The 27,786-nt window shown below is 39.8% G+C and overlaps 1 protein-coding gene across 1 annotated transcript in view; it reads right to left on the bottom strand.

Annotated features, from left to right (window-relative positions):
* Positions 1–687: 687 nt before the first annotated feature.
* Positions 688–27,786, bottom strand: part of ldb2a (LIM domain binding 2a) — a 139,845-nt gene continuing 112,746 nt past the window's right edge. Inside the window, exons 7-11 of the mRNA XM_048602988.1 lie at positions 18,795–18,918; positions 15,264–15,353; positions 13,145–13,293; positions 12,066–12,262; positions 688–740 (exon numbers count right to left, since the gene is read on the bottom strand). Coding sequence (XP_048458945.1) covers positions 12,101–12,262; positions 13,145–13,293; positions 15,264–15,353; positions 18,795–18,918 — 525 coding nt within the window. The 3' untranslated portion in view covers positions 688–740; positions 12,066–12,100. The remainder of the gene's footprint in view (positions 741–12,065; positions 12,263–13,144; positions 13,294–15,263; positions 15,354–18,794; positions 18,919–27,786) is intronic.

Raw genomic sequence — 27,786 nt, forward strand, 5'->3', positions numbered from 1 at the left:
AAAAATGTTTCATTGTTCCTCCTCCTATCTTAATGCCTTCTCCAGATAAGTTTCTGGCTAATAATCCACTCTCATCCATACTTGTGCCAGTCAAAACTTGAGAATTATGATTTTTGTAAGAGTACAAAGTGTGATTCATCATTCAGTTCATCATTATTCATTGCCAGCCAGTGCCTTGCCTCCTTCATTCAATACAAGTCCATGATCCCATATCTGAAATTTGTAAGTCACTAGTGCAGGATTATGGGATTATACCATGCATGGCACTGTGCACTGGTATAATGTGGAATGATGGAATGGAATAAAATACTGAGAAATTAGTTTTATATTGCCCAAGGAAAGAAAAGGCCACCCACAAACGTAGTACTCAATAAGCAAAAGGAATCAGTAATACATAAAACCCTTTACAACATAAATAATTTCTCCCTTTCAGCAAAAAACATTTAACAACAATAAATGGATTCTCATTCCTGCATTAATGTGCATTTTGAAGGTTAAAATAAAAAAGTAAATACACTAACTAGTGATTACAAGGCTGGCATGGAGGTGAGGGTGTAAGAATGATAGGGTATTAACCTTCTGAACTGCTACAAATGTCCAGGAGTGAAATTCTGCATCTCTGAGAATGATTAACTGCTGAACAGGTTTATTTGTGCAATCCATCAGCTTGTTCCCAAAGTTGGCAAGACGTTCAATTCTCCAGCCACCAGCAATCTAGTGTTTGTTCCACTGCTTGATTACTGTAATTAATTTAGGTAGAGTTTTTTTAAAGAGAGATAACAATGCACATACTAATGAGATAATTTGCATAGGTAATTAAGTCATTAGCAAAAACCTGCTGATTGCCAACAAGCCTTAAATTTACCATCTGTTACCAAAGAGTCTGTCACCTATAAACATATTGGAACTGTACAACAATCTGTGCAGAAAATGTTCCAATTTGCCCAGCTGTTATAATAAACAGAATGTCAGCATGGAGGAAGACAGCCTCTTACTAATTAGCAATACACTGATGAATAAACCTACTCATCTCATTAACAGAGAAAAAAAATTAATACATGTGGGCAAGCAAGCACTGCAGCTAATCAGAAAAATATGTAGGGACACTGAGTTACAAAAAGATATGATGTAAACAAAAGATTGTTTTAAAGAATACACGCTGTAAAAATAAAATAGAACATGAAAGGCCTGCTACCCTCAATAATACCCACTAGCACCTGAACCAGTTCATTCACACTGACAATCTGCAAACAGCAGTAATACGACCGACAACAGAGACTCATCATGGACATTTTTTACAACCAAAAGCAGATTAAAAGTCTTTCTTTTGTGGAGTAACTAATGACTGGTCATGACGTATCATTGCCTATTTCCAGAATATTAAAACTGTGGAGCTCCCTTTTTTCAGTATTCCCTTCCACTTAGAAGGTACTGTACAGATAATGAAAACACAAGCTAATGTCCATTGATTAGTAGAATTTGACTTGCTTTGCAGAATCGCAGAATTGTTATGGTGCAGGTGAAGGCCATTCCCCCCATCATGTCTGTATCAATTCTCCAGATCAGCATTACGATTTAGTGCCATTCTCCCCTTTTCCTCTTAACCCTGCACATTGTTTTTATTCATACAGTCCGCTTGAATGCTTTGATTGAACCTGGTCAGTTTTATTCTTTGATAATACATTCTTGGTTCCTCACTTAATTTTCTCAATAATAAAAAGACTGGTTGTAGAATGAGAAGTGCAATTGCTATTTAAACACTTTTAGCAGATTTCCGTAATATCTACAATGCTTATTTTGCACCCACCCTCTCCAGCCTAAATGCTATCTCATGATAAAAGGGTATAATGGTTACATTAACTAATGTGTTTAAAGGAATCTGACAATTTATTTGCCTTTTTTCCATCAACATTCTACTCAATATAGAAACACACCCCAAAGGTTCATAGTCCAAGTAGGCTCAAAATCACAAATCAAATGCAGTTGCTTCAATCTGTATTTCCCTTTCTTGCTGTAACCAGAACTTCCTCAACTTTCAAAGCTTCTGTTTGGTCTGTCTAGCTCAGTGGTTGTAGCACCCTTACCACAGGCACATAAAATGATGAATCTAGAGATTTCAGAACATAAATATTGATTGATACTTAAGCACCATACTGAGGGACTGTTTGGAGGTGCCATTTTCCAGAAGTGATATTAAATCATAGTCTGTCTGCTTGTTCAGGTGAAAGCACATTATCCCACATTTACCCTTTAGCTAACACCACAAAAATAAATTAGTTAGTGATCTATCTAACTTGCTATTTGTGAGATCTTCCCGTGCTATAATTGGATAATGGGCTTTCTACAAAAAAGCAGAAATATTACGTGAAAGGTAATGGAAATCATAGTTAGAAAATGAGAGCAAATATATTATAAATTATGAGTATTAGAAGGAATGATGAACTCAAATCTAGTGGTGCCAGATGCATGGATTTGTAAAGGTGGGAATCTGAGCAGAGGATGGTATAACAAAGGCTCAAGGGATTCTGAGTTCTATTTGTAATGGTAGTGAATAAAAATCAATGAAGCGCTATTGAATTTTTTTAGGGCATTGGTGTGTGCAAACTCTTACAGCAAGGATGTCAGCCATTCAAAGAGTCCAGAAAAGATTTTCCAGAATAACACTGACATTTAGAAGTGATAGCTGTGATATTAATTTTGGAATATATTTTTACCAGAAAAGAGATGGAAAACAGAGGAACTGAAGAATATCCCAAGACTTTTAGTGATGAAAATTGGTAACAAGAAAGGATGAAGGTTTAAGATTAATCCAGGACAAATGAAACAGGAAGATAAAATAAACCTGTTTCATACACAGTTATCAGAATTTGGTGGCTTTTGAGACAATTTTTGAAAAGCAGGAGCATAAAGGATCTAACAACCTAAGTCCCACCACCCAACTATCGCACTGACCTGATCAGAATACTCCCCACTGCCTAACTACCACCTTGACTAACTAGCCCCAAAACTGACAACCCCTCCTAACTTGATTACCCTACCCACCTTCGACTCTACTCATCTACCACCTTCTACCCAAAAACCTTACCCAACTGCCACCTATCTACCTGCTGTCCTATTAATATAACTACATTCCATCCCACGCATCTGCCACCATACCTTCATACCTCACCCAACCCACCCATTCATATTAGACATTTTAAATCACCTTTTGGCAGCCACTGTCCTGGGAAATGGCATGGCTTGTTTATCCCTCACCCTGATTCTGCTTATGATCACTCATCATACAGCAGGTCACATTTTGAGCGGTGGATGGAGTACAGTAAAATGAAGGACATACGTACAAGTCACCACTGAATCTGGGAGAAGTGTTTAGTGCCTTTGAACAAAGGAATGGGAGATAAGAGGGTGAGTGCTGCATCTCCAGAATTTGCATGGAAGCGCCTTGGGAAGGCGAAAGGGTGTTCAGGATTGGTAAAGAGTGGACCAGTGTGTAATGGAAGAATGGTCACTGCATCCCCCTTGGGAGGGGATGGCAAGGGATTTATCTGTTGCTGTAATAATGCTGGAGGTGGCAGAAGTAGTGAAAGAAGATTCATTAAATACAGAAACTCGTGACACAGATGATGAGGATAAGAGGTTCTCTACCCTGATACTGGAATGGAGGTAGGGAATGGGTAAGCGCTGAAATGTGGGAAATGGGACAGTCACGGATCGTGTCAATTAAGATGGGTGGATAATACTTTGTTGAGGAAATATAAACACATATCAGAAATGCCAGTGAGTCACATCTGAACAGGCATGACGGAGACAACGAAATTAGCAGAATGTAATGAAAAATGCAGGGTGTGAGATAGTGTTGTAGAACTTGCTGTGGGCTTATTGTGGATATTTGTTGATAGCCTATCATCAGAAATGGAGACAGAGAATTTGTGGAAGGAAAGTGTCCGAGTTGGACGATGCGAAGGTAAGACAACGGTGCAAATTGGAAATAAAATTGATGAAACATTTCAGTTCTGGCTGAGACTAGAAAATTATTGTTATTAGTGTACCAGAAAAAGAGTTAAGGGGTGGAGGCTTAAAAAGATGGAGAGCAAGAAACATTCCCCACACTCACTAAAAGGGATGCACAGTGAGGACCCATCCAAGTCTCAATATTGATACAGTTTCATTGGAGCAGATGAGTGGAGTTAAATGGGAAGTTGTTAAGTGTGACAACACTTTCTGTTAAGTGGAGGCTAGTGGTAGGAAATGAACAAGGAAAAGTGGAGAGCCCTCAGACTACCTTAGTGGGATAGAGATATAGAGAGTAAAGACAGGAGGCATTAGAACCAGGAAAATTTAAACAGTCACTGGGAAGACAAGATCTTATCTTTTGTTCTTTCTCCACCCACCATCCCCACCCTCCATTTTCTTAAAACCTAGTACATTTTTGACTTTTCTCAGATTTGGCGAAAGATCGCTGACTTGATGTTAATTTGGAACATAAACGGAAGTTGCTGGAAAAGCTCAGTAGGTCTGGCAGCATCTGTAAAGAAAAAATCAGAGTTTCTTCACAGATGCTGCCAGACCTGCTGAGCTTTTCCAGCAACTTCAATTTTTGTTCCTGATTTACAGCATCCGCAGTTCTTTTGTTTTTTATTGACATTAATTTGGTTTCTTTCTCCACAGATGCTGTCTGAACTGTTGACTATTTCCAGCATTCATACTATTTTACTTTTGTGTGTTACTTATAGTTACAAAAGTTGCTGTTAATTCTGAAATCATATGTAATTGGCATCACACAGATAGTAAATTTGTGGTAGAGAGGCCAAATGCACCAGGAATACACACGGGAACTTTGGGGGTTTGGCCCCTTTAATTTTCTGTACATTGCCACACCTGAGGAAAATGGAGGTTCCTTGTAGATTTTGAATAACATTGCTTTCAATCAAGTTGTGATATGAAGCATTGCTGGAAAGAAAAACTTCCACTCCATTGTCCTATCTTATACTGTCTCTGTAGACATGTATATGTATGTCCCAAAGAAACCAAGAGCTTGCTTTGTCTTTTTTTTAAATAATCGATTTACGGTATGTGAGCATCACTGGCTAGGCCAGCATTTATTTCCCAAACCTATTTGCCCAGAGGGCAGTTAAGTGTCAACCATATTGCTGTGGGTCTGGAGTCACATGTAGGCCAGACCAGGTAAGGACAACAGTTTCCTTCCCTAAAGGACATTAGTGAACCAGATGGAATTTTCCAACAATCAACAATAGTTTCATGATCATCATCATCATTTGACTCCTAATTTCAGACTTTTTTTCCGGCTGAATTTGAACCCAGGTCCCCAAAATATTGCCTCAGTCTAGTGACTAATATTCTAGAGATTATAACACTAAGTTGTTGCCTCCCCTGTTTAGCTATGGTCAAGTTAGCCCTACTCGTTACTTTGATTTGTATGTAGTCTTAAATTGCTTTAACTAGCTGACTAGTCAAATTCAAATCACTGATCATTTTGTAAATACTTGATTTGTGTTTAAATCTGAGAATTCAACTGATAAATTCAGTGACAATAATCCATTGAAAGCAAATAATCAGCTGGTAAGTGTCACTACTAGCTGCTTAAAACACTGAAATAAAATGAAGTGATCATCACATAAACAACAGTGAACCCATCAGTATCATGAATGTGAAAACTAGTCCACCAGGCATGTATAATTAGCTATGGCTTCACATTGATCCAGATGATCATTGTACTAAGTTGAAGGTACTTGGTCTCAACCATCATCATAGAATTATTTAAGGACCAATATCTCAGTTATTCACTCATTGATTAATTGCAAAATAAACATGATGATGGTCCTAAGAAAGCAATTTGTTTATACCAAGAAATTATTAACTATATGCAAATGAATACTTTTTATGTTAATATTTTTAGTTTCACACTGATGTTCACTTACATGCAATTTCAACAATGAAGATTTATGGTCAGGAGCAGAAACCTTGGCTGAAATTTCTTTCATATTGTGTCAAGGGAAACCACCCCTCCTTGACCTGATTGCAGACTTCCAGGTGTTCCCCAATGCCTCTTCAGGTGGGCAAAACTGCATTAGCTCGTTCCATTCTGATGTATTTACTTGTAGACTAAGAATCACCTGAAATGACTTCCACTTCCACTTATGCACTATTAACTCACATTGTCCAAGGATCTATCTTTGGCCCCCTCCTACTTCTCATCCTTACCCTGCCCTCTTGGTATCATTCAGAGTCATTCCATATGTGCTGATGACATCTAACTCAACTCATCACTGCCTGTTATCAAAGTCTCTGCTTGTGTGACATCCAGTACCGGATTAGCAGAAATTTCTTACAATTAAATTGCCTTTGGTCCACAACACAAATTTTGCTCCCTTTCCATCAAATCTATTTCTGTCCCTAACAATTGTTTTTTTTTTAATTTGTTTATGAGATTCGTCATTGACCTTGAGCAGGGTGGGGGAGCCACCTTCTTCAATTTCTGCAGTACTTGTATTTTATGTACTACCGCTATGCTGTTAGGATAGAAGTGACAAGATTTTGATCCAGCATCAACAAAGGAATGGCAATAGTGTTCTAGGTCAGGGTGGTGAGTGATTTGGTGAGGGCATTGCACATGGTGTGTTTCCAAGCATTTGCTCATGTTGTTACCATAGGTGGTAGAAGCTGCAGCTTTGGTAAATGGTATCAAAGCAGCCAAAGCTAATTATTGCAATGCATCTCACCCTGCGCTAGTGGTGGAGTGAGTGAATGTTTAAGGTGGTATGTGGTGTGCTGATCAAGCAGGCTGCATTCTCTTGGATGGCATTGAGTGTTGGGGCTGTATTCATCCAATTGTGATAAAATTCATTTCGGTTTGCACCCATTTGGGCTATGCGAGCCAGTAAACTGTGTAAGTAGTAACATTCAAGGAACTGAATGATCCAATATATGCTATATTTGATTGGCACAATGGTGACTACACTCAATCATGCCTAGGAACAAGGTTAGGGCTTGTTGAAAGGTTTCCAAGAGGTCAGTTAAAACATTTCAAGAGTCAAAGACATGTACAGTTAATAAATGATGTGGAGATAGAGAATGAGAAGTAAGCTCCAAAGCAAGAGGAGTACTGTATGTTGTGCTGTTGGGATGATGACTGAAGGCCACTGATTCTGTGTAGTTGGGATTCAGCAAGAAGACCCAGGAGTTGGTTGATAGCTCCATGCAGTTAGGACTCAGGAGAAGACCTGAGAGTCAATGGATGCAGGATGGGCCAGGGCTAGGGCTCAGCAGAACTTCTGGGAGACACAGAGTCTTACAAGAACACTGCGAACAATTAATAGTTAAATGCAGTAGAAAACAGAAGCCCATAAGCAGTATTTGCTTAGTGCAGCTACGAATATTTAAGCTCAAAGAAACCCTTTCTTTTACAGTTGCAAACCAGCTGAACATGAAGGGAGTGAAGCCTTCCTGTTGATGAATCTCACTGAGTGCCTTAATGGCTACTTGGGTTCAATCAACTCAGAGATAACTTGTTTATTAAGAACAAATGCATTCTTTAGACAAGTGGCAAAACTGATTATCAACAAAGCTATTGTGCAAAATAAAATCATATCTCCTTTAATCTAAACATACATTTACATTTTCACACAGACAGGACAAGACAAAGCTCTAAAGAAGTATTATGGATGGGAAAATAGGGAAGATAACAACGCAGTTTTGACCAAGAGTCCCAACTAAAAGGGCAGAATGAGTTGACCACTCTCACTTCCTCTGGTTTCTTCTCTATAAGATCAACTTTCTGTTGGTCACAGAAGAATGGAAGACCCTTAGTTTAGGTGGAAGTTTAGGTGGCTTGTGGACTGAATTAATAATGCAGCATTCAACATTTGAGAGGAGATCAAAAATGCCGAGTTCTGGAACTTGCTCTAGTTCCCAGAAAATATTTCACTGAGATATCTCTTTAAAGGGCTACCTTTTACTCAGTGTGAGAGGCAGAGATGTTTCCTTCCTGCCAACTTCCTCCAACTCCCACTTTTCAAGACAGAATTTGCTATTTCCAAACTGAAGATCCTTTTCCAACTGACCTAACAGCAGCCAAGTCTATGGCAAATCAAAACAAAAGCCTTACAGACTGTTGCTAGGCATCGTTCAGCACAGGTCCTCTTGCCAAATGCTGTCTGTCTAGCAATTAAAGACATAATAGCAATCTCTTAGACAGGTTTGAAAAGTTATGCTAGACACTGCATTCTAAAGACAGCTGCTTTTCCAGTAAATGGCAGATAATCTGCAGATCACTTTGACATTTTGGTGTGTGCATGGTGGAGGGAGGGAGGTTGGTAGTGTGTGTGCATGTGTGTTTGTTTGTTTCTAACTGGAGTCCTGCTATGAGTAATTCACCACCTGACTCCCCAAAGTCTGTTCACTATCTATAAAGGCACAAATCAGAGTGTGACAGAATACTCTCCACTCGTCTAGATGAATGCAACTCCAAAGACACTCAAGAAGCTTGACACCATCCAGAACAAAGCAGTGCACTTGAACTACCTTAAAAATACTCAAGGAAGCTGCTTCCACCACCTTTTCAGGAAGAGCTTTCCAAAGATGCAGTCCTCCGAAAAAAAAACTCACCTAATCTCTGTTATAAATGGGTGATCCCTGATTTTTAAACTATGATGTTTGTTCTAGATTCTCCCATAAGAGGAAACATCCTCGCCACATCTACTTTGTCATCTTCTATATCAAGTTGCCTCTTACTCTTCTAAATTACGGTGGATGTGAGCCCAGCTGTCCTATATTTCTTCAAGACAACCCTCTCATTTCAGCAATAATTCTGTAAACCTTCACTGAATTGTCTCCAATGAATTTACATCCTTTCTTCAATAAGGTGACCAAACTGCACCATCGTCCAGATGAGTTTTCATCAGTGATCTGTACAGCGAAAGCATAGCCTCCCTACTTTTAGATTCAATTCCCTTCGCAATAAATGATAACATCCTCTTCATAACCAACTTTCCTACCTATCTTTGTGTTGTCAGTGAACTTGGAAATCATACCTTCCATCCCTTCACTTATGTCATTTATATAAATTGGAACCAGTTGAGGAACCAGCATCGATTCCTTTGGCATACCATTCACTACATCTTCCCAACGTGAAAAAGATCCATTTATGTCTACTCTCTGATTCCTGTTAGTCAGCCAACCTTCTATCCATGCTATATGTTACCCCCTACACTATCAGCTTTCCTTTTTCACAATAACCTTTGATGTGGCACCTTATCAAGTGCCTTCTGGAAATCCAAGTACAATTCACCCACAGCTCCCCTTTACCATAGCACATGTCCTCTTCAAAGAATTCCAACAGATTGGTCAATCATGATTTCCCTTTCACAAAATCATGCTGACTCTCTCTGATTACCTTGAACTTATCTAAGTGGTCCGCTATAAGTTTTTAAATAATAACTTCTATGACAGATTAACCTATGACATATTTTAAGCTAACTGAACTGTAGTTTAATGCTTTCTGTCTCCCTCACTTTTTGAATAAAGGAGTTAAATTTGCTATCGTTCAATCTAATGGGACCATCCCCACATCAAGGGATTTTTAAAAGTTTAGAACCAATACATTAACTATCTCAACAGGTCTGGCAGCAACCGTGGAGAGAACTCAGAGTTAACATTTTGGTGGAGTAACCCTTCCTCAGTTCAGTTTCCTCATCTGTTGGACTTGCAATGTAATCCTGTGCTGTAACTACACCAGATTGGCACCTCATTTTTATGTATGCAGGGTGCTGCTCCCATGGTTGATACCCTGATTTGATAGTAATGGCAGAGTGAGGAATGTACCAGGAAACGAGGCTGAATACAGTTCTTCTGTTGTCTATGGCTCACAGCCCTTCACCTTTAGACAGTTTTGAGTTGCTGATACTGAGTCTATTTCCTTTTGAATGGTGATAATATCACACAACATAGAGGACATCCCTAGTGTCAAAGTGAGTCTGCCTCCACAAGGACATGTGATAGTTAGTCCTATTGATTCCATTTGCAACAGGTGGATTGGTGAGGACATGGATGGGAGATTGTTCTCTCACCAATTGTCTAAACTAGGCCCAGTTTAGCAAATAATTCCTGAAATGTCTCGGTCAATAACAGCACCACTCAGCTTAGTGGTTATACGGAAGTTCCATATCCACTATACATTCTGTGCCCTTTCTTCTCTCAGTGACTCTTCCAAATGGCATTCAACATGAAGCAGTATCAACAGGAAGCTGATTTATCAGCTGAAGTGGCTGGTAGGTAATAATCAGGAGGAAATCTCCTTTCTGCTTTTGACCTGAAGCCATGAGATTTCACGGGTTGTGGCGTCAATGTTCAGGCCTGGATTTAATGTTAGAGAACCTGAGGCAATACTCTCCTGGCTGTGTATCACTGTGCCACCATCTCTGATGGGTCTGTCTTGCTGATGCAGCAAAACAAAGGCCCAGAGATGACAATGGAGAAGTCTGGGACATTGGCTGGACAGCAAGGTATGAGTAATATCTGTAGAGTATGATTGGATGAGTATAACTTATGTCAGACTGTCGTTCGACTATTTGTGGAACAGCTCTTCCCATTTTGGCATAAATCCCAGTCGTTAGTAAGGAGAACTTTAAAGCGTTGACTGGGTAGGTTGTCTTTTATACCTTCAGGATGGATTTAACAAACTGACTGACTTGCTAGTTCATCTCAGGGGGCAACTAACAGTCAACCGCAAAGCTGTGTATTTGGAGTCACAAATGACCCAGAATAAGTAGGGATGGCAGATTTCCTTCCTTGAAAGAAAATAGTGAGTCAGATGGGTTTTTTACAACAATTCAGTAACTTCAACATGAATAAGACTCACATCTTTTAGTACAGATATTGAATCAGAATTCTCCAGCTGTCAAGGTGAGATTTGAATTCATGGCTCCAGTGCATTAGTCAGGCCCTCTGAACCGAAATGCTAGTACCACCACCATCTTGCTACCATTCTGATACTCTGAGGTTGAACCAGACTGTTCATAAGCACAATGGCATAGCTGACCCCAAGAGGAGCTCCCAACCACACATCCCCGTCACATGGGTATGCACATGAGGGACCATAACCGACTAGGTTGCAGACCAAGAGCAATAATAAATAATTGGGCTAGATAATTATTTTTTGTTGGAATACACATATGGACTGAAAGGCCTCCTCTGTGCCATAAGGTTTGCTGTGTTTCTTAAGATCATCTGTTCCCATTTCTGTAACATTACCTAAGTCCTTCCTATACCAAGTCATCCACTGCTTAAACCCACACCCATGTCAGTTACCTCTATTCTTGACTTCAAGCCACACTCTAAAGTTCTACTTTCTGTAAACTTGAGGTCATTCAAATCTCCATGTGCTAACTTGCGCCAAGTTCCATTCAACCATCATCTGGGTCTTTATGACCTATATTGGTCCTGATTTTGCAATGCCTCAATTTTAAAATTCTCATCGCTAGTTTTCAAATCCCTGCACAGTCTTGTCTCTATCTCTGTAATCTCCTCCAGCTCCACAGTCATCCAATAAATTTATGGTCATTTAATTCTGATCTTTTGACCTTAACAATTTTTATCATGCCTGCATTAATTGTCTTCCTTCAGCAGCCAAGACCTAAACTCTGGAACTCCGTTCCTAAATCTTTACACCCTCCTACCTTCTTTTCTCCTAAGAAGTGCTCCTGAATATCTACCACTTTGGCAAATCCTGCTCAAATACCCTAACAGCTTTCTTGCGGCTTGATGTCATACTATGCATTGCAACTCTCTGTGAAGCTCCTTGGGCCTTCTTATATTGTATTTACGGAAATCTGGTATGAATACAATTGTTGTTTCTGTTTTCCTAAAGATGCTAGATCGAATTAGAGCACCCAACTACACTGGCTTAGACGAGCTATCCCATTATGGGAGAGGGGGATGTAATTTGGGAATTTCTTGTGTGTATTTCTCAGCTACATGCTGAGTGAATATATTTTAAAATAAAAACCATTTTCTCTCTCTTTGTCCCTACTGTATTTCTGGGGATTTACCTGTTCTGGAGCAGTGGAAGACGACATCTAGGATGTCATGTGGAGCCGTTGTGTTGAACTGTGCGAAGAGGACGCTGGCATTTCAGGAGGAGCCACCACGGGGGAGACGTTGTCCTGAAGGACGTGGATGAAGCCCTGCTGGAGCTGCTGCCAGAGGAGGGAGGATACCGTGGGTCTCGATTACATTGTTGGAGCCTCTTATTAAAAAAATAATTTTAGTTTTTTTTCAGTTTTTAATGTTTGCCTGTGCGTCTTTCTTTTAAGTGCTCTGTTGTGTCTTGTTACAATCTTTTAAAACTGCTTGGGATTTATTGAAGGTAGTAAATGCATGAGATGCAGCTGGTTTCAGGATAGTATTTGAATGCTAATTTCTGGATTCAGATATCACTGTGGAACATGAAGATATTGAGGAGCAGGCTTGGGGGAGTTCCATCATTTTTGTATTTTTAAGAACTTTGCAGTTCAACCCTTATTTTTAAACCGTGCTAAATCAATGTGGAGCACATTGTCTTATTTGGGAGCTAGAATTTGAGATTGGTGAGTCACCTATTTGAGATTATTGAAGAAGTAAAAGCAGACACGTGGAAGAAAAAAATCAGCACTAGACTGATATTATCACATGCTACCACTTTTCACAACTGTGGTTTTGTATACCATGTTTATTTTTACAAAGCGCTTATTTTAGAGAAGAAAGGATTACAGAATCTACAACGTTACCAAGCCATTTTTGCTGTTACAAAGTTATTTTTGTTTTCCACTCAGTCTTATGAGCTTGGGAATAATTTATTTCATATAAAGCATAGGTGCTGATGGAACAAAACAATATACCAGACACACACTATTGGAGAAGACTGATTTAGAAGACTTGAGTTGAAAGAGACCTGGGCAGAGCTAGATGAGAATGTGACAGGTTGTAATTACATTTGAATTATTTTCTGATTCTTAGCATATAAAGATTACTTAGAAAGGCAGGCACAATAAAGATGTTCAGTACAATCCTATCAACAGTGTATTTTTGTTGGAGCAACTAATGGATAAGTTATCACAGTCCGAACACAATAGTGAAAGGAGATGCTTACAGGTACCTGACTGGAGAGACTGAAGTTCCCTGCAGGGCTCTTTTTCTTGCTGTTTGTACTGTTGGTATTTCCTACACTGCTGTTTGAGGTGCTGCTTGCTGAATTCTTCCTCTTTCTTCGTTTGTTTGTCTGTTGTCTGGTAGGTTCCGCTGTACAAAATAAAACAAAAAAGGGCAAAAAGAATCAGAATCAGAGTTTTGGTATCATACTAATGTTCCAGGGCTCCAAACTGATCATATATTGTCTTTTCCTAACTGACCAAATATGGACAGCTGCTATATCAAGAGCAACATGTTGCAGGTACATATTGCATAAAGCTTCAGAATTCCATCCAAACTAAAACACGGATTCTATTTCCTCATATTCTCTTGAAAAATGAATTCCCTTTATGTGTTCATTAACTTAAACAATATGTAATTAATTTAAGTTGTACAGTTTTTAAAAGTTTCCATCATTTGAGACCACCAAAGCTAGTGGACAGAGTTGAAGATCATCATTCTTTTCATTCTTGCATGTTTGTCAGGAGTGGTTGGTCATTTGAGCTTCGGTATTTGTCAACCGAATATCCAGTACTCAACTAATAGAAGTTGGTTTCAAACCATAACTGGATAAAGATAGGGTTCCAGAAGGACAACAATGCTGATTTCCTGATATCAGTTTGGTGATTCTCTGATGGTTTCTGGACTTTAAATATCAGATCTTCAAAATGTGAAGGACAAAATTAAACTGAAAATGTTTCCTACTTTGCAGCAACATTTTAAAAATGCACCTTTTAGATGGATATGTGGTTTGTATTGATGGTACTTTCCTAGCCACTGTAATTTCTCATCTTTAATACCAGTTTCTGATTGATTTGGAATACAATATTTGTTCAACCAGTTAAAAGGTCCAGATATACATATAATTTAACAAACTTTTCCTTTATTGGTACTCTTCTAGGTTTATTTTAAACATAGGAAAAATATTTCATGAGGAAGGTCACTCAGCTTGATTTTCTTTCTTTTAAATAACTTATAGCTTATACCATGTGGATTTGGCCAGTTTAATTAATGCCCTGAGGGAGGTAATAAATGATAAAACATTTTAAGAAGACAGAAATAAATCTGTTTTTTTTGTAAGCATCTTGCTGTGTTTTCTTGGAGTTGCTTTTAAAAAGTAGTAAGTACTTGTATTGAACATTTTACATTTCTGCTGCACTGAGAAAGAAAGCATTCAAATGTTTAACCTTACAAAATAACCACACTTGTCTTTCAAATCTGTTTATAGTTTAGGTGACATCCTTTGTTCTACATTGTTCATGCTTCTTGATGTTTCCTTCAAATTCCTTTTCTCCACTAAAAACAAATTCCTTTTTGTGACTTTTTTCCTTATAGCATGAGCCTAACTTTCTGAATTATTCTTGTTTTTATTCTTTAAGCTCTATTTAAACCAACTAGGTAAATAGAGAAACATTTGGCTTTGCCCCTTCCTAGTGACAATGCTACTCCTCATTAAGCCAGCAGGAGGTGACCTGTGGTGAGGAAGATGAAATGCCACCTTTTGCTTAGGTGAGATGTTCAGCTTCTATAAGGCATTTCACCTGAAGTCATGGCTGAAAAGTTGCAAAATGCATGTGCCTGCCAAAATCAAGTCTTGAGAATGGAACCACAGAAATATGAAGTGAGCACCATCAGACCAAGACCAACTAAAGGAGATTTCCTCTGTTGGTTGTACAATAATAGTGGTGCAACCATAGGTAAAGATTTCCTCTAATCATTATTTTTAGCAAGACTTTAAATACATTATTTTACAATGCCTTTGCAATTTCACTAAAAGTGAAAACATAAACAATGTTCTCTCTCTATTTACCATGTTAACAGCACATTGTGACAAAACATAATTTTCCTCTATATATAGGTTAAGATGGGTCAACTATCAGTCATGTGTAGATTAATTGATGCAAAACAGGTCTTTACAAGGCTCTGTTCCAAATCAAGGGATCTAGATGTTGTCATTAGGACTGTGAAACCATCTGAACCTCAGAAGATTGGAAAGCCTCATTATTCCCTCCCCATCTTTGTTATTTTATATAATATATACTTTGAATGACTTAAAAAGTAATTAAACTTTGTTTTCTTACCGTTATGCGCTGGGCGCGCTGAGCGAGGTTGTGGGGTTGAGGCGGTGTGACGTAGGAGAAAGGGTATAACAGCTGATTGTGAGGTTCGACCTGAAGGATTACAGCATCACGGGACAGGTATTTTACTCTTACATGGTTGTTACTTTCAGCGGTTTTACTGGTTCACATACGATATAGTATATATGATATAGTTTTAAAAAATTTTGAGAGTATGAATTTCATTTATTTTTCTCCTCAGTCCCCCGGTTCCTCTAAGCCACTTACCTCTGTGGCCAAAAGGGCAGGCAAGTAATCTGTTTGGAGCCTCAGCCAGTGCCACTATGAGCCTGACATCTGTAGAAGCATAAAATATCTTGGGGTCCACAGTCCCTCCAATTCCACCTCCCCTTCTATGGGGAGGCATCTAACCTTTGCTCAGCACCTTCCCAAGGCAGCACAGCTGAGATTGGAAACTGAGCAGCATGGGAGAATACACCTTTCAATGTACCACCATTGTGACATAGTGCAACATGCTCAGACACTGTGCCACGTGAATGGTACGATTATAGAGTTCTCAACGCACTAAATCATGTTCACACTTGAAGGTATAAGATGAAACCATGATGCTAGCATTTGACAAACTAATTACCTTTAGTAATATAGATTTATTCCACAGTAATGTGAATTATGTAAAGAGTGTAACAATGGCAAATCTTTGAGCAGTCTGAAGGCAACATACATCTAAGATCAACCAGTAACAGCCCTGTACCACTGACTAGATACTGCATTGCTGAAGAGTTACAGAAACAGACCTCTCTTCTTTGATATTTGTCAAATGCACAATAACCCTGAAACTGCAAGAAAGCTTTTGGTTTAGTCATCTCGCTTGATTGCAGAAATAATTTGAAAAGGAAGCCTGTTGCTCCTAATATTTTGGTCACTGATTTTACTAATGAGAAAATAGAATATGCTGGACTCTGTGACCAATTCTCTGAACCATGATTGTGTTGAGCAACACAGTGTACGAGAAAAGGAGGTGTGCAAATTTGTAAGTGAATGGATATTTCGAGCTTCTTGATTCTACCTTGAGACGATTATAGATCTGTGACGTTAATTCTTTTTCTCTCTTCACAGATGCTGTCAGATCTGATGAGTATTTATTTTCAGCAGGTTGATTTTAATTTTTAATTTCGTCTTTATTTAGTAATGTTTTTTAGCATGAAGGAAGTCTTTTATATTCTTTTATTCACAATGCAAGATTTCTATTTTAAACTGATTGTTAGCATATTCTGCTTGCCTCAAGCACTTGGAGAAAAGAAAACTTCAGTATTCAACAACTTATATGGTTTACCTCACCCAATCATACAGACACTAAAAATTTACTTGCTGAAGTATGCCTACAGACCTAACAGGAGTTAGGCTTGAACTGGTGAGTAGATAGACCCACACGAATGTGCCTTGCATTGGTTTGTAGTGTGGTATTCTGAGACTTACTGTTACTGCAGCACCAGAACAGTGAGGTAAATGGGCCAATTTTAGTTTTGACAGTCATAAACTAAATATTTCCGAGGCTTACCAATTTGATGGTGTAACACAATAAATCTGCTACCAAAACTTATAGCAATCTCACAGCAAATTTGATACCAAATACAAAATATTTAACAAAAGTTTAAAATATTTTTTAAAGCTGCAAGCTTTGGTACCACAGAACACAAAGCAGCTAATGTCAAAATAATCATACCATCTACTAAATACTTGAGCCAGCAAAATCCTACATATCCTAGAAAGAGATGTTTAGCTTTACCTGCATGATTTCACAAGAGCCTCAGCCTGATTTACTGCTAACAAATTTCCAGTTAATTATCACCTCTGAATATTTATGCAACAGTTCTTAGTTTGTGTGCCAAGTATTTATTTACCTCCCTCAGTTAATATTATTTTATGTATATATTTAGGTTAACACATAAAATCACAATTTAGAGATTCAATTTAAAAGATCTGCTAATTAGATTGGTCAACTTTAGTGAATTTTCAAGGTTGCACAGTGAGATGATATTCTGGGCACTCCTTGGACCCAATCTGCCTCAAAAAAAATCAATCTACAGGGGCACAGCTCGGAGTTGAATGTTTCAGTACTAAACCGAGGAAAACCATTAATGGCAGTGATTGAACATGTGAACATCTGTGAAAGATGTAGAAAACAAATATGTAATGAATTAAAGGTCGCAAAAATGTTTGAAATTGTTTTCTCAAAATATCCTGTTTAATACTGTAAAATAATTTTAGCAGATACTTCTTTGAAAATATATTTCTTGGAACTATCCTGGTGGCTGTATTGCAACCAACAGGGAATAGGTAACTTCAAAGCACTGTGATTTCTGTGCTCAGGAGACTCTGAAGTAGCTCAGACCTGTCATCCTCTGTTGTTCAAAATGGAACCTCTTGAATGGCCATCATACATTCTGTTATTCAATCAAAATTATATTTTTTTCTTAATTGAATATGTAGAGGAACAAATTAATCAGAACTATGCAAGATGCTTTCTACTTGCATGACTTCCATTTAATCTTTCAAGATAATGCAAATTTAAATTAGCAACAGCTTGTATTTGTTATCACCATTATAGCCTTGTACTGAAAAAGACAGTAACTGGGAATCACCATGTGGGTGAAACAGTATCTGGTAATATCTAGTGTCTCTATGAAATGGGAGAATAAACTTTCCTTCCATTTAAAAACAAGCAAATGTTGTGAAGATAATTTGTAGACTATTGGAAGAAGTACAATCTGAGCATTTACAGTCAGGCTTGCATTTCTATAGCTGCTTTCCCAACCTCAATTAATCCCAGAGCACTTTACAACCAGTGAAGTATTCTACAAATTGTGGTCACTGTTGCAATATATGAAACATAGCACTCAATAGTGATTTTAGAAAAATGAAAATTGGCCAGACATGGGGGATACTGCCCCTCCTCCTCAAGATAGCTCTTTCTCAAAATATTACCATGGAAACTTCCGCGTCTGCTTCCAAAATTGGGGTTTTATTTGAGCAGACGTGAAGAAACACATGTTGTGGCACGAAAGTACTGTTCCTACCTCTGGGTCAGAGGGTCCAGGTTTAAGTACCACCTGAGGATGTGATAGCCATGGAAATATGTTGTGACATGTTCAAGCCGGTTGATTCATAAGACAAAGAAATACTGTAACTGGAGTGGAAGTTGAACTAGGAGATGTATGATTGCAATGTTTTACTCTGTAAATAAATAGTAGACTGTGTAAAGATTGGCTTCTAATACTATCTTTCACCAACCCATTTTTATGGAATGCAACAACCTGCACTACAGAGCATGTGGTTTGGAGACACGACAGTCCATTAACTAACTACATTGGGTTTCTAAAAGGATAGTTGTTCTTTAGAGGTCAGTAATTTTGATACTATGTTATCTCTGAAGAACTGAAAAAACATACAACTGGAGCACTATCTAACTTCATTAAGACTATTCTCTTTCAGCGACTTGAACGTACAATTCAATGATGTACACCGTCGACCTACCTGGAGGTGCCACCATTCGCTGCCATTTCTGGAATAAGCAGGTTTTCAAACAGTCTCTTGGGCTGATATTATATGTTTTGTGTCTGGACATCAGTTCTTGCATTGGCTCCAATATAACACACAACTGGAAAAATGAGCACAAATTAGATACTGTTACCCTTACTCATTAGTTATGTTAAAAATAAGAAAAAGTAAACACATACTTAAGTTGGTAAGATCTCGTTGCTCTGATTATGACCTTAACTCCACTTTCCTGCTTGCCTCCATCAGCTTCAACTCCCTTATAGATCAAAAATCTGTCTAACTCAGAACTGTCCAGATGCAGGAAACCTGCAAAGAAATGGGGAAAACTTGTTGGCCTGAAGGTGAGGTTGAAACCACATGGTTTCAAGACTCCCCATCTCAGCATACTTCTGGCAAACGTCCAAAGTATTGAAAACAAAATGGATGAACTCAGATCTAGACTTACCTACCAAAGGCAACTGAGAGACTGTTGTTTGCTCTGCTTCACAGGGACTTCGCTCATTCCTGCCATTCCTGACTGTGCCCTACAAGCTGACGGATCCTCCATACACTGCATGGACTGTATGGTGCCCTGGGGCAAGGCAAAGGGCAGTGGGGTATTTTTCCCGATCAAAACTTTCTGGTGCTCGGATGTAGCGATCCTGGCAAGCTATTGCTCCTTGGACCTAGAATACCTTACAGTAAAATGCCATCCCTACTACCCACCATGAGAGTTCACCCCCGCCATCCTGACAGCAGTTGACATACCACCCCATGCGGATGTGAAGAATGCCCTAGACGTGATTTACACCGCCACAAACACACCAGAGACAAAATTCCCCGAGTCCCTATTCATTGTGGCCAGCAACTTCAACCAAGCCAACCTCAAGCAGGCGATGCCAAAATATCACCAACACGTCTCCTGACCCACCAGGAGACTGAACATTCTGGATCACTGCCTTACAACCATCAAAGACGCCTACCACTCCATTCCCTGCCCCCACTTCGAAAAATCTGATCGCAGTGCTGTGTTCCTCCTCCCAGCTTACAAGCAGAAGCTGAAACAGGAGAATCCTTCATGAAACGAATTACAGTGCTGGTCTGAGGCAGCAGAAGACAGTCTCTGGGACTGCTTGGACTTGGTGGACTGGACCATATTCAAGTGTTCAGCAGAAAACCTAGACGAGCATGTTACCACCGTCATGGACTTCATTAGCAATACATGGTGGAGTGTGAACTAAAGAAGTCAATCCGAGTGTTCCCCAATTATAAACCTTTAATGAACCAGGAAATCCACTCCCTTCTGAAGACTAGACGTATAGCGTTCAAGTCAGGTGATCCAGACCAATACAGAAAATCCAGATATGACCTCCATAAAGCCATCAGGGAGGCCAAGAAGCAGTACTGGACCAAGTTAGAGGCCCAGACCTACCAAACAGACACCTGCCATCTATGGCAAGGCCTAAATGACATTACGGGATACCCAATGAAACAGTGTAAGATAGCGGACAATGACACGCCCCTCCCTGACATGCTCGATTTGAGCAGAATGCCACCGGCGTGGCGATGCCTGCCCCAACAGCCCCAGACACACCTGCTCCCTCAGTCACTGCTGCAGACGTCAGATCAAACTTCCTGGGAGTTAACCCAAGGAAAGCGACAGGCCTGGACAGTGTCCCTGGCTGAGCACAAGGATCATGCGTGGACCAACTGGCGGAGGTATTCAGTGACATCTTCAACCTCTCTTCAACAAGTCGAAGTCCCACCTACTTCAAGAAGACCACCATCACCCCCGTACCCAAGAGAACACATGCAATGTGCCTTAATGACTACCACCCAATAGCTCTGACTTCAATAATCATGAAGTGATTCAAGAGCCTGCTCATGGCCCACATCAACTCCCACAGTTTGCCTACTGACATAACAGGTCCACAGAGAAGCCATATCCCTAGCCCTGCACTCATCCCTGGAACATCTGGACAACAAAGATACCTACATCAGACTCCTGCTCATTGACTACAGATCACCTTCAACACCATTATCCCCTCCAGACTGATCTCAAAACTGAGAGACCCTGGTCTTGGCTCTGCCCTCTGCAACTGGATCCTCAGCTTTCTGACCCACAGGCCACAATCAGTGAGGATAGGTAACTGCATCTCCTCCACAACAACACTCAACACTGTAGCCACCCCCCATACAAAGATGCATCCTCAGCCCCTGACTGTACTCCCTGTACACCCACAACAGTGTTGCCAAATTCCGAACGAATGCCATCTACAAGTTCACTGATGACACTACCGTAGTGGGACGGATATCTAACAATGATGAGTCAAAATACAGAGGGTTTAGTGACATGGTGCAATGAAAACAATCTGTCTCTCAACGTCAGCAACACTAAAGAACTGATCATCGACTTCAGAGGAGAACACACCCCCATCTACATCAATGGAACTGAGGTTGAGAGAGTGAAGAGCATCAAGTTCCTCGGAGTGACCATAACCAATGACCTGTCCTGGACTTCCCACGTAAATGCGACAGTCAAGAAGGCACAACAACGCCTCTTCTTCCTCAGGCGGCTCAGCAAATTTGGTATGTCCATAAGGTCCCTCACCAACTTCTACAGATGCACCATTGAAAGCATACTGTCCGGGTGCATAATGGCCTGGTATAGCAACTGCTCTGCCCAGGACCATAAGAAACTACAGAAGGTTGTGTGCACAGCCCAGACCATCACAGAAGCCAACCTTTCATTCACGGACTCCATTTACATGCTGCGGACAGAGTGCCATCATCGTCAAAGTCCCATTGCACACCGGTAATGACCTCCTACAATCTCTTCCGTCAGGCAAAGATACAGAAGCCTGAACACACACACAAGCACATTCAAGAACAGCTTCTTTCTGCCTGTTATCAGACTGTTGAATTGACTCTAGCCTCAAATAATGTAACCTGTATGCCTCTGAGTCTTTTTGGTCTGTACATCCTTTGCCTGCTATGATCTGCCTGTACTGCTCATAAACAAAGCTTGTCACTGTATTTCAGTACATGTGACAATAAAATCAAAATCAAAATCAAAATAACTCAGCTTATCGATTACATTCAATGAGCAGTTGAGGCTAAGACACTGAATATATTCAAGCCCTGGTTAGACAGATTTTTGGTCTACAAGAAAGACAAGATTATGATGGCTGGCAGGAAAATGGAGTTAAGCCTACAACCATGTTAGCTGTGATCTTACTGAATAGCAGAGCAGATTCAATAGGTCAAGTGACCTAGTCCTACTTCTATTTCTTATGCTTTTACATCTGTGAGCCTCTAAGTTTGTTATCCTTCACGCCAACACTTTTATAATCATTGTCTCTTAATCTGTATGAAAGATACTTATTTTGCAATATCATTGATTACCTTTAAATTATCTGAAGGCTCCAGACATTGTCAATTGTTCAAAGATTACGGGCTGAATCTTCCCTTTTCTCAGGTAAATGAAAGTTGTATCAAGTTTTTTAGAGTACTTTTTGCTGCGGGTTTCTGATTGTATCTTACTACATTCACTTCATTAACTACCAACTCCACCCATTTGGTGTCCCTCTCATTCAATTCTATTCCTAACCTTACCAAGCACTGTTCCCAGAACAACCTGCCACTGGCAGGACATCCTGGAATTCAAATGCATCCCTTACACTGATGCCATCTTTGAAAGGTTGTTGTGCACCTAGACAACCACTGTAAATCTAGATCAGAAATGCATTGTTCCTGATTTTTGCCCTGAACTTGAGCGATAAGAGAAATTTGTCATTCTGCTTTGCAGGCAGGGACCTGGAGGTTCTAGTGAACAGGGTTTTGCAGAATAGGGACGTCGTCTTTGCCCAGGACCAGCAGAGGAGACAACAACACCACACCATGATAATGTAATCCAGCAGAGAGACCACAACACCAGGCCATGCCATGCCAACCTAGTATAAGGTTGCTACCCGAGTCAATGCAGTCTCAGCTAGCTGGGGAAATGCATAGTAATCGAGGAAGGATGTCAATGATCTTCTCCAGCGTAAGTGCCACCATTTTCTCTGTAATATCCTGCATTCATACTTTGCTCCTGTTCCCACCTCTCGCCAAGGCTCATGCTCTACCACTCTCATTACTGCCTGCTAACATCTTCCTTCACTTGTTGTCACCCGTCCCACCTCTTAACACCACTAGCCCTGCATGTTCTATACACTGCCAACTCACTTACTAAGGACACCGCTGAATCTGCACCAAAATTAACATCTCCCTGAATACCTATCTGACTCCTTTTCCTGCAGCAGGTCAGAAAGAGTAAATATCGGTCATGGACTGCCTGATATTCGGCTCCTCACCCCTGATGTGGACAACATCCCAACTCTGACCTCAACAAGCAGCTCAATGACTATGTCCAAGCCTCTGGACTGGTAACAGGGCTGCCCTTGACTTACTGTGCAGGGACTACTGAGAGAAAGATATAGCCCTTGACTTCACTGAGGTCTACTGCCAAATATGATGAGGTCAGAAGTCACATGACACCAGGTTATGGACCAAAATGTTTAGTTGAAATCACAGCTTTTGGAGCACTGCTTCACCTGACGAAGGAGCAGCACTCTGAAAGCCTGTGATTTCAAATAAACCAGTTGGATTATAACCTGCTGTCGTGTTACTTCTGACTTTGTCCTCCCCAGTCCAACGCCAGCACCTCCACATTATAACTATGACAAGCTTTATGGCTTTATGTCTGCATTAACAGCACAGCAATACAGCAATACTGAGAACCTGGTATCTCTGGCTGAAGGAGCAAAGCAAGGCAGAGATAGTGAGAGTATCCAGGTAGCCTCAGAGTGAGTGAGCACTATGAAAGCAAATGATCAGTCAGAGATGCATCCTGATCAAGTCTATAAACTGGGATTGTATCCATAAGTGTACATTGTCCTTGTTCTAGTATTACAATGATAGTAACTATTACAGCTGGAGGTATAGCATTGAAGTCAGAAGATACTGTAAATGGATTGGAAATGAACCATGAGGGTTCTTAGAGGCTGGCTCATATTGTACACCAATTTCCATGGATGTGGGGTGCATGTGGCAAGTGCCCATGGAAGATGCCTGAGATGACAGTGCCTGGTGTCCAACATTGAGGAGGTTTGGAGAAAGGGACAAACTGAAGTTGCCAGATACCCATTTCACCTTCCATGTTGAGAATTCGTGACATCAAGCATTTTTGGCAGTCTTATTAAGATAGGAAGCTGAATATTAATGAGGCAAGTTGCCAGTAATAAGATGTTTAACAAAGTGTGATCCCCTGAATTGCTACCTAGTGAGAAACTCACCTCATCATTCAGTAAATATTTAAAACGTTGGGGCACAGTAAGCTATGGACCAAGTGCAGGTAAATGGAATTAGTATAGTTTGATGTTTGTTAGTTGGCATAGAACATGCTGAGCCAAAAGGCCTGTTTCTATGTTGCATAGCTCTATGATTCAAAAAGAATAAAAGATGGAGTGAGTTGCTCCTGACATCAAAATCAGCCTCGTTGGACTTTCCGCACAATTCTGCCACAAAACTCGCCACAGCCTATGTCATTCAGACCCAATGTTCCCTATAAATTCTGCAGCCACTCAAACATCCAGTGCATGGCAATCAGTGTGCCAACATGGGTCACAGCATTGACTTCCAGTTCCAGAACTTGTTGCCATGCACGGAGCTTGAAGATCCCAGCAAGTGCAGCTCAGCCCCCTATAAGAATACGTTCTATGTATTTAATTCTTCAAATTGCAATATTGCAAGCCATATTAATGTTGATCAAATTGCACAAAACTGGTCGCAGTTTCAAAGAGATAGCTGCATGGAGATTGGTGGTGCAATGATTTAGATCCTACTCAGAAATGGATTTTTTTTCCCAGACTATATAGATTTGTTATAAAGATTACACAATACTTCATTTATTCCCTTTTGATTCTACTTCCTCTTTGGACACTACTCAATATAAAAGGAAGGAAATTCCATCAGAGGTAATTTTTGTTCTTGATGCTTTCCCTTTACAAATGAAAATAATAGAGTACCCCGTGAATTTCTTTAATATATTATAGAAACAAAATGCTTCAATTTTACGACATACATTAAATACCAGCCAATCTAATTAGAAGATATTTTCATTACATCTTTGTGTAATGTATTTACACAGCAATGGTGATGCCACTATAAATCTGTTTCTATAAATTTGTCGTCCAAGTTTGTTGTTGAAAACTCATTTCAAGTGAGGTTCTATCCGTAAGAAAATCTTTCTCTCTTTAGTCAAATAGCATGCTAGTGTAAGGTGCATGTGTCCCTGTGTTTCTTTAAGTGGTTGTACTGCAAATGCAGGGTGCATGAGTGGAAGAGAGATTGGAACATTGAACAGGTCATACAGCTACACAGGAGCTTTCCCAACTGTCACAAAAAAGGAAGCTGTCACAATACGTGACTTTGATTTTCTTTTAACTTTCAAACTTCCAGATTTGTAAATAGAAAAAATAATGATCCAGCAGTTAGATAACACCCAAAATTAATTTTATTAAATTTTCAATATGCTTTCCAAAGAGTTGCAAAGAGGAAAGTGTTCCAGTTCTGACTGTAGAACAGCATTTCCTATGTTACAAATATGTCCAGTTTCCTCCATAACATTCCAAATAAAATGTGCTAAGATTTCATTTCCCACACTAAGAAGCTGAATGAGAATGAGAATTAGTTTGAGTATATATTGTAGTCACACGCATTAGGAACAAATTGAAACCTTCAGTTTCAAACATTTTAATATTTCGAGCCAACTGTCATTGGGAATTTCAGTTCAACTAAGTCTAGCCGATTTGAATCTATTTTATCAGAAGTGGAAAGTCAATGTTTCAAACCCAGAACGTTACAAGGCCCTTCGACAACAATCTTTATGTGACAGCTACAAGGTTGTCAACTATTCTTCCCTGTAAACTTCTTTCCTTTTCAGTCCTAACAGGCCACACACATCTGGAGCAAAAAGGCTGAGTGCTTCCAATTTCCAACCTTCCATCAGGATCTCAATGGAGCAGTGAAATTGAACCTGCACATCTTATTTTGTAATATCATACAATGATGTTTCAGGCTATATAATATATCAGTCTTGAAGAGTATACCTCGAGTTCACAATGGATACATTTTCTTTTCTTTCACAATGAATTGTGAACAGTTTGATACTGGCTCATACGTTGCACTGACTCAAAGCCAGATACCTCTTAGCACACAGCAATAAAATTTGCATCACCTTCACACAACATAAAGTGCAAACTTACAACCAAATTCCACTAATCAACAGCTATTGTGAGATGAATAGAAAAGGAAACTAAACCTATTTTAGTAGCTATAAATTAACTATGAAGTTAGGTATTATGCCTCGTTATCATTTTCTCGTAAACAAATTTATTTGAAATTTTGCATAGTGGTTGGCTGAAAGCCGAGGGAGCTTTCTAAATAACATATTATCGTTCAACGTTGGAGTGTTTTGGCTGCAATTATTACAGAAATGTCATTACTGATGCCATTCAAAAAACAGCTTTACTTTTTGATTCAAAATTATTTGGATAAAGGGGCTAACAATATGTTTATTTATGAAATAATGAGGAAACCAAAACTGCTTTGTGCATAAATGGCAGTTAATCATTTTTTCCACACGCTCTTGTTTGAATTTTACAGCCTATAAGATAAGTCTTCTAGGAGAAGAATTAGGCCATTCAACCGATCAAGTCTGCTCTGTCATTTGATCATGGCTGGTGTGTTTTACAACCCCATTCTCCGTAACTTTTGATCCCCATACTAATGAAAAATCTGTCTATCTCTGTTCTAAATACAGTCAATGACTTGGCCTCCACAGCCCTCTTTGGCACTAAGTTCCACAGATTCCTCACCCTCTGGCTGAAGAAATTCCTCCTTACCTCAGTTCTAAAGGGTCGTCCCTTCGCTCTGAGGCTCTGCCCTGGTGTCCTAATCTCTCCTAGTGGTGGAAGCATCTTTTCCATGTCCACTGTACCTAAGCCTCTTAGAATTCCGTTAAGTTTCAATGTGATCCCCCCTCATCCTTCTAAACTTCACTGAGTACAAAGCCAGAGTCCTCAGCAGCTCACACATATGACAAGCCCTTCATCTCTGGAATTATTCTTGTCAATGTCTTCTGGGCTCCCTCCAACACCAACACATTGTTTCCTTAGATACAAAACGGCCCTAAATTGCTTCCAATATTCCAAATGCGTTCTGACCAGAGCCTTACACAACCTCAGAAATACATCCCTGTTCTTGTATTCTAGCCCTCTTGAAATGAATGCTAACACTGCATGTGACTTCCTTACTGTCAAATGAACCTGCACGTTAACCTTAAGAGAATCCTGAACTAGGACTCCCAAGTCCATTTGCGTTTCAGATTTCTGAAGCCTTTCCCTGTTTAGAAAATAGACTATGCCTTTATTCTTTCTACCAAAGTGCATGACCTCACACTTGCCCATATTGTACTCCATTTGCCACTTTTTGCCCACTCTCCTCGCCTGTCCAAGTCCTTCTACAGCATTCCTGCTTTCTCAACACTACCTGTCCCTCCACTTGTCTTCATGTTATTTGCAAACATAGCAAACATAGTTTCTTTGTCCAGACTGTTAATGTATAACGTGAATAGATATGCTCCCAAAATGGACTCCTGCGGAACTCTACTAGTCACAGGCTGCCATCCTGAAAAAGACCCCTTTATGCCCACTCTCTGCCTTCTGCCAGTCAACCAATCCTCCATCCATGCCAGTACCTTGCCCCTAACACCATGGGCTCTTATTTAGCAGTCTCCTGTGAGGCACCTTTTTAAAGGCTTCTGTAAATCCAAATAGATCACTGAGGGTGGTGTGATGTACAAATGGGATGGTCTGCACCTGAAGCACATTGGGACCAACATCCTTACAGGTAGACATAGTAGGAACTGCAGATGCTGGAGAATCTG

Source organism: Rhincodon typus, chromosome 1 (assembly GCF_021869965.1).
Source record: "Rhincodon typus isolate 14 chromosome 1, sRhiTyp1.1, whole genome shotgun sequence".
NCBI classification, from domain to species: Eukaryota; Metazoa; Chordata; class Chondrichthyes; order Orectolobiformes; family Rhincodontidae; genus Rhincodon; species Rhincodon typus.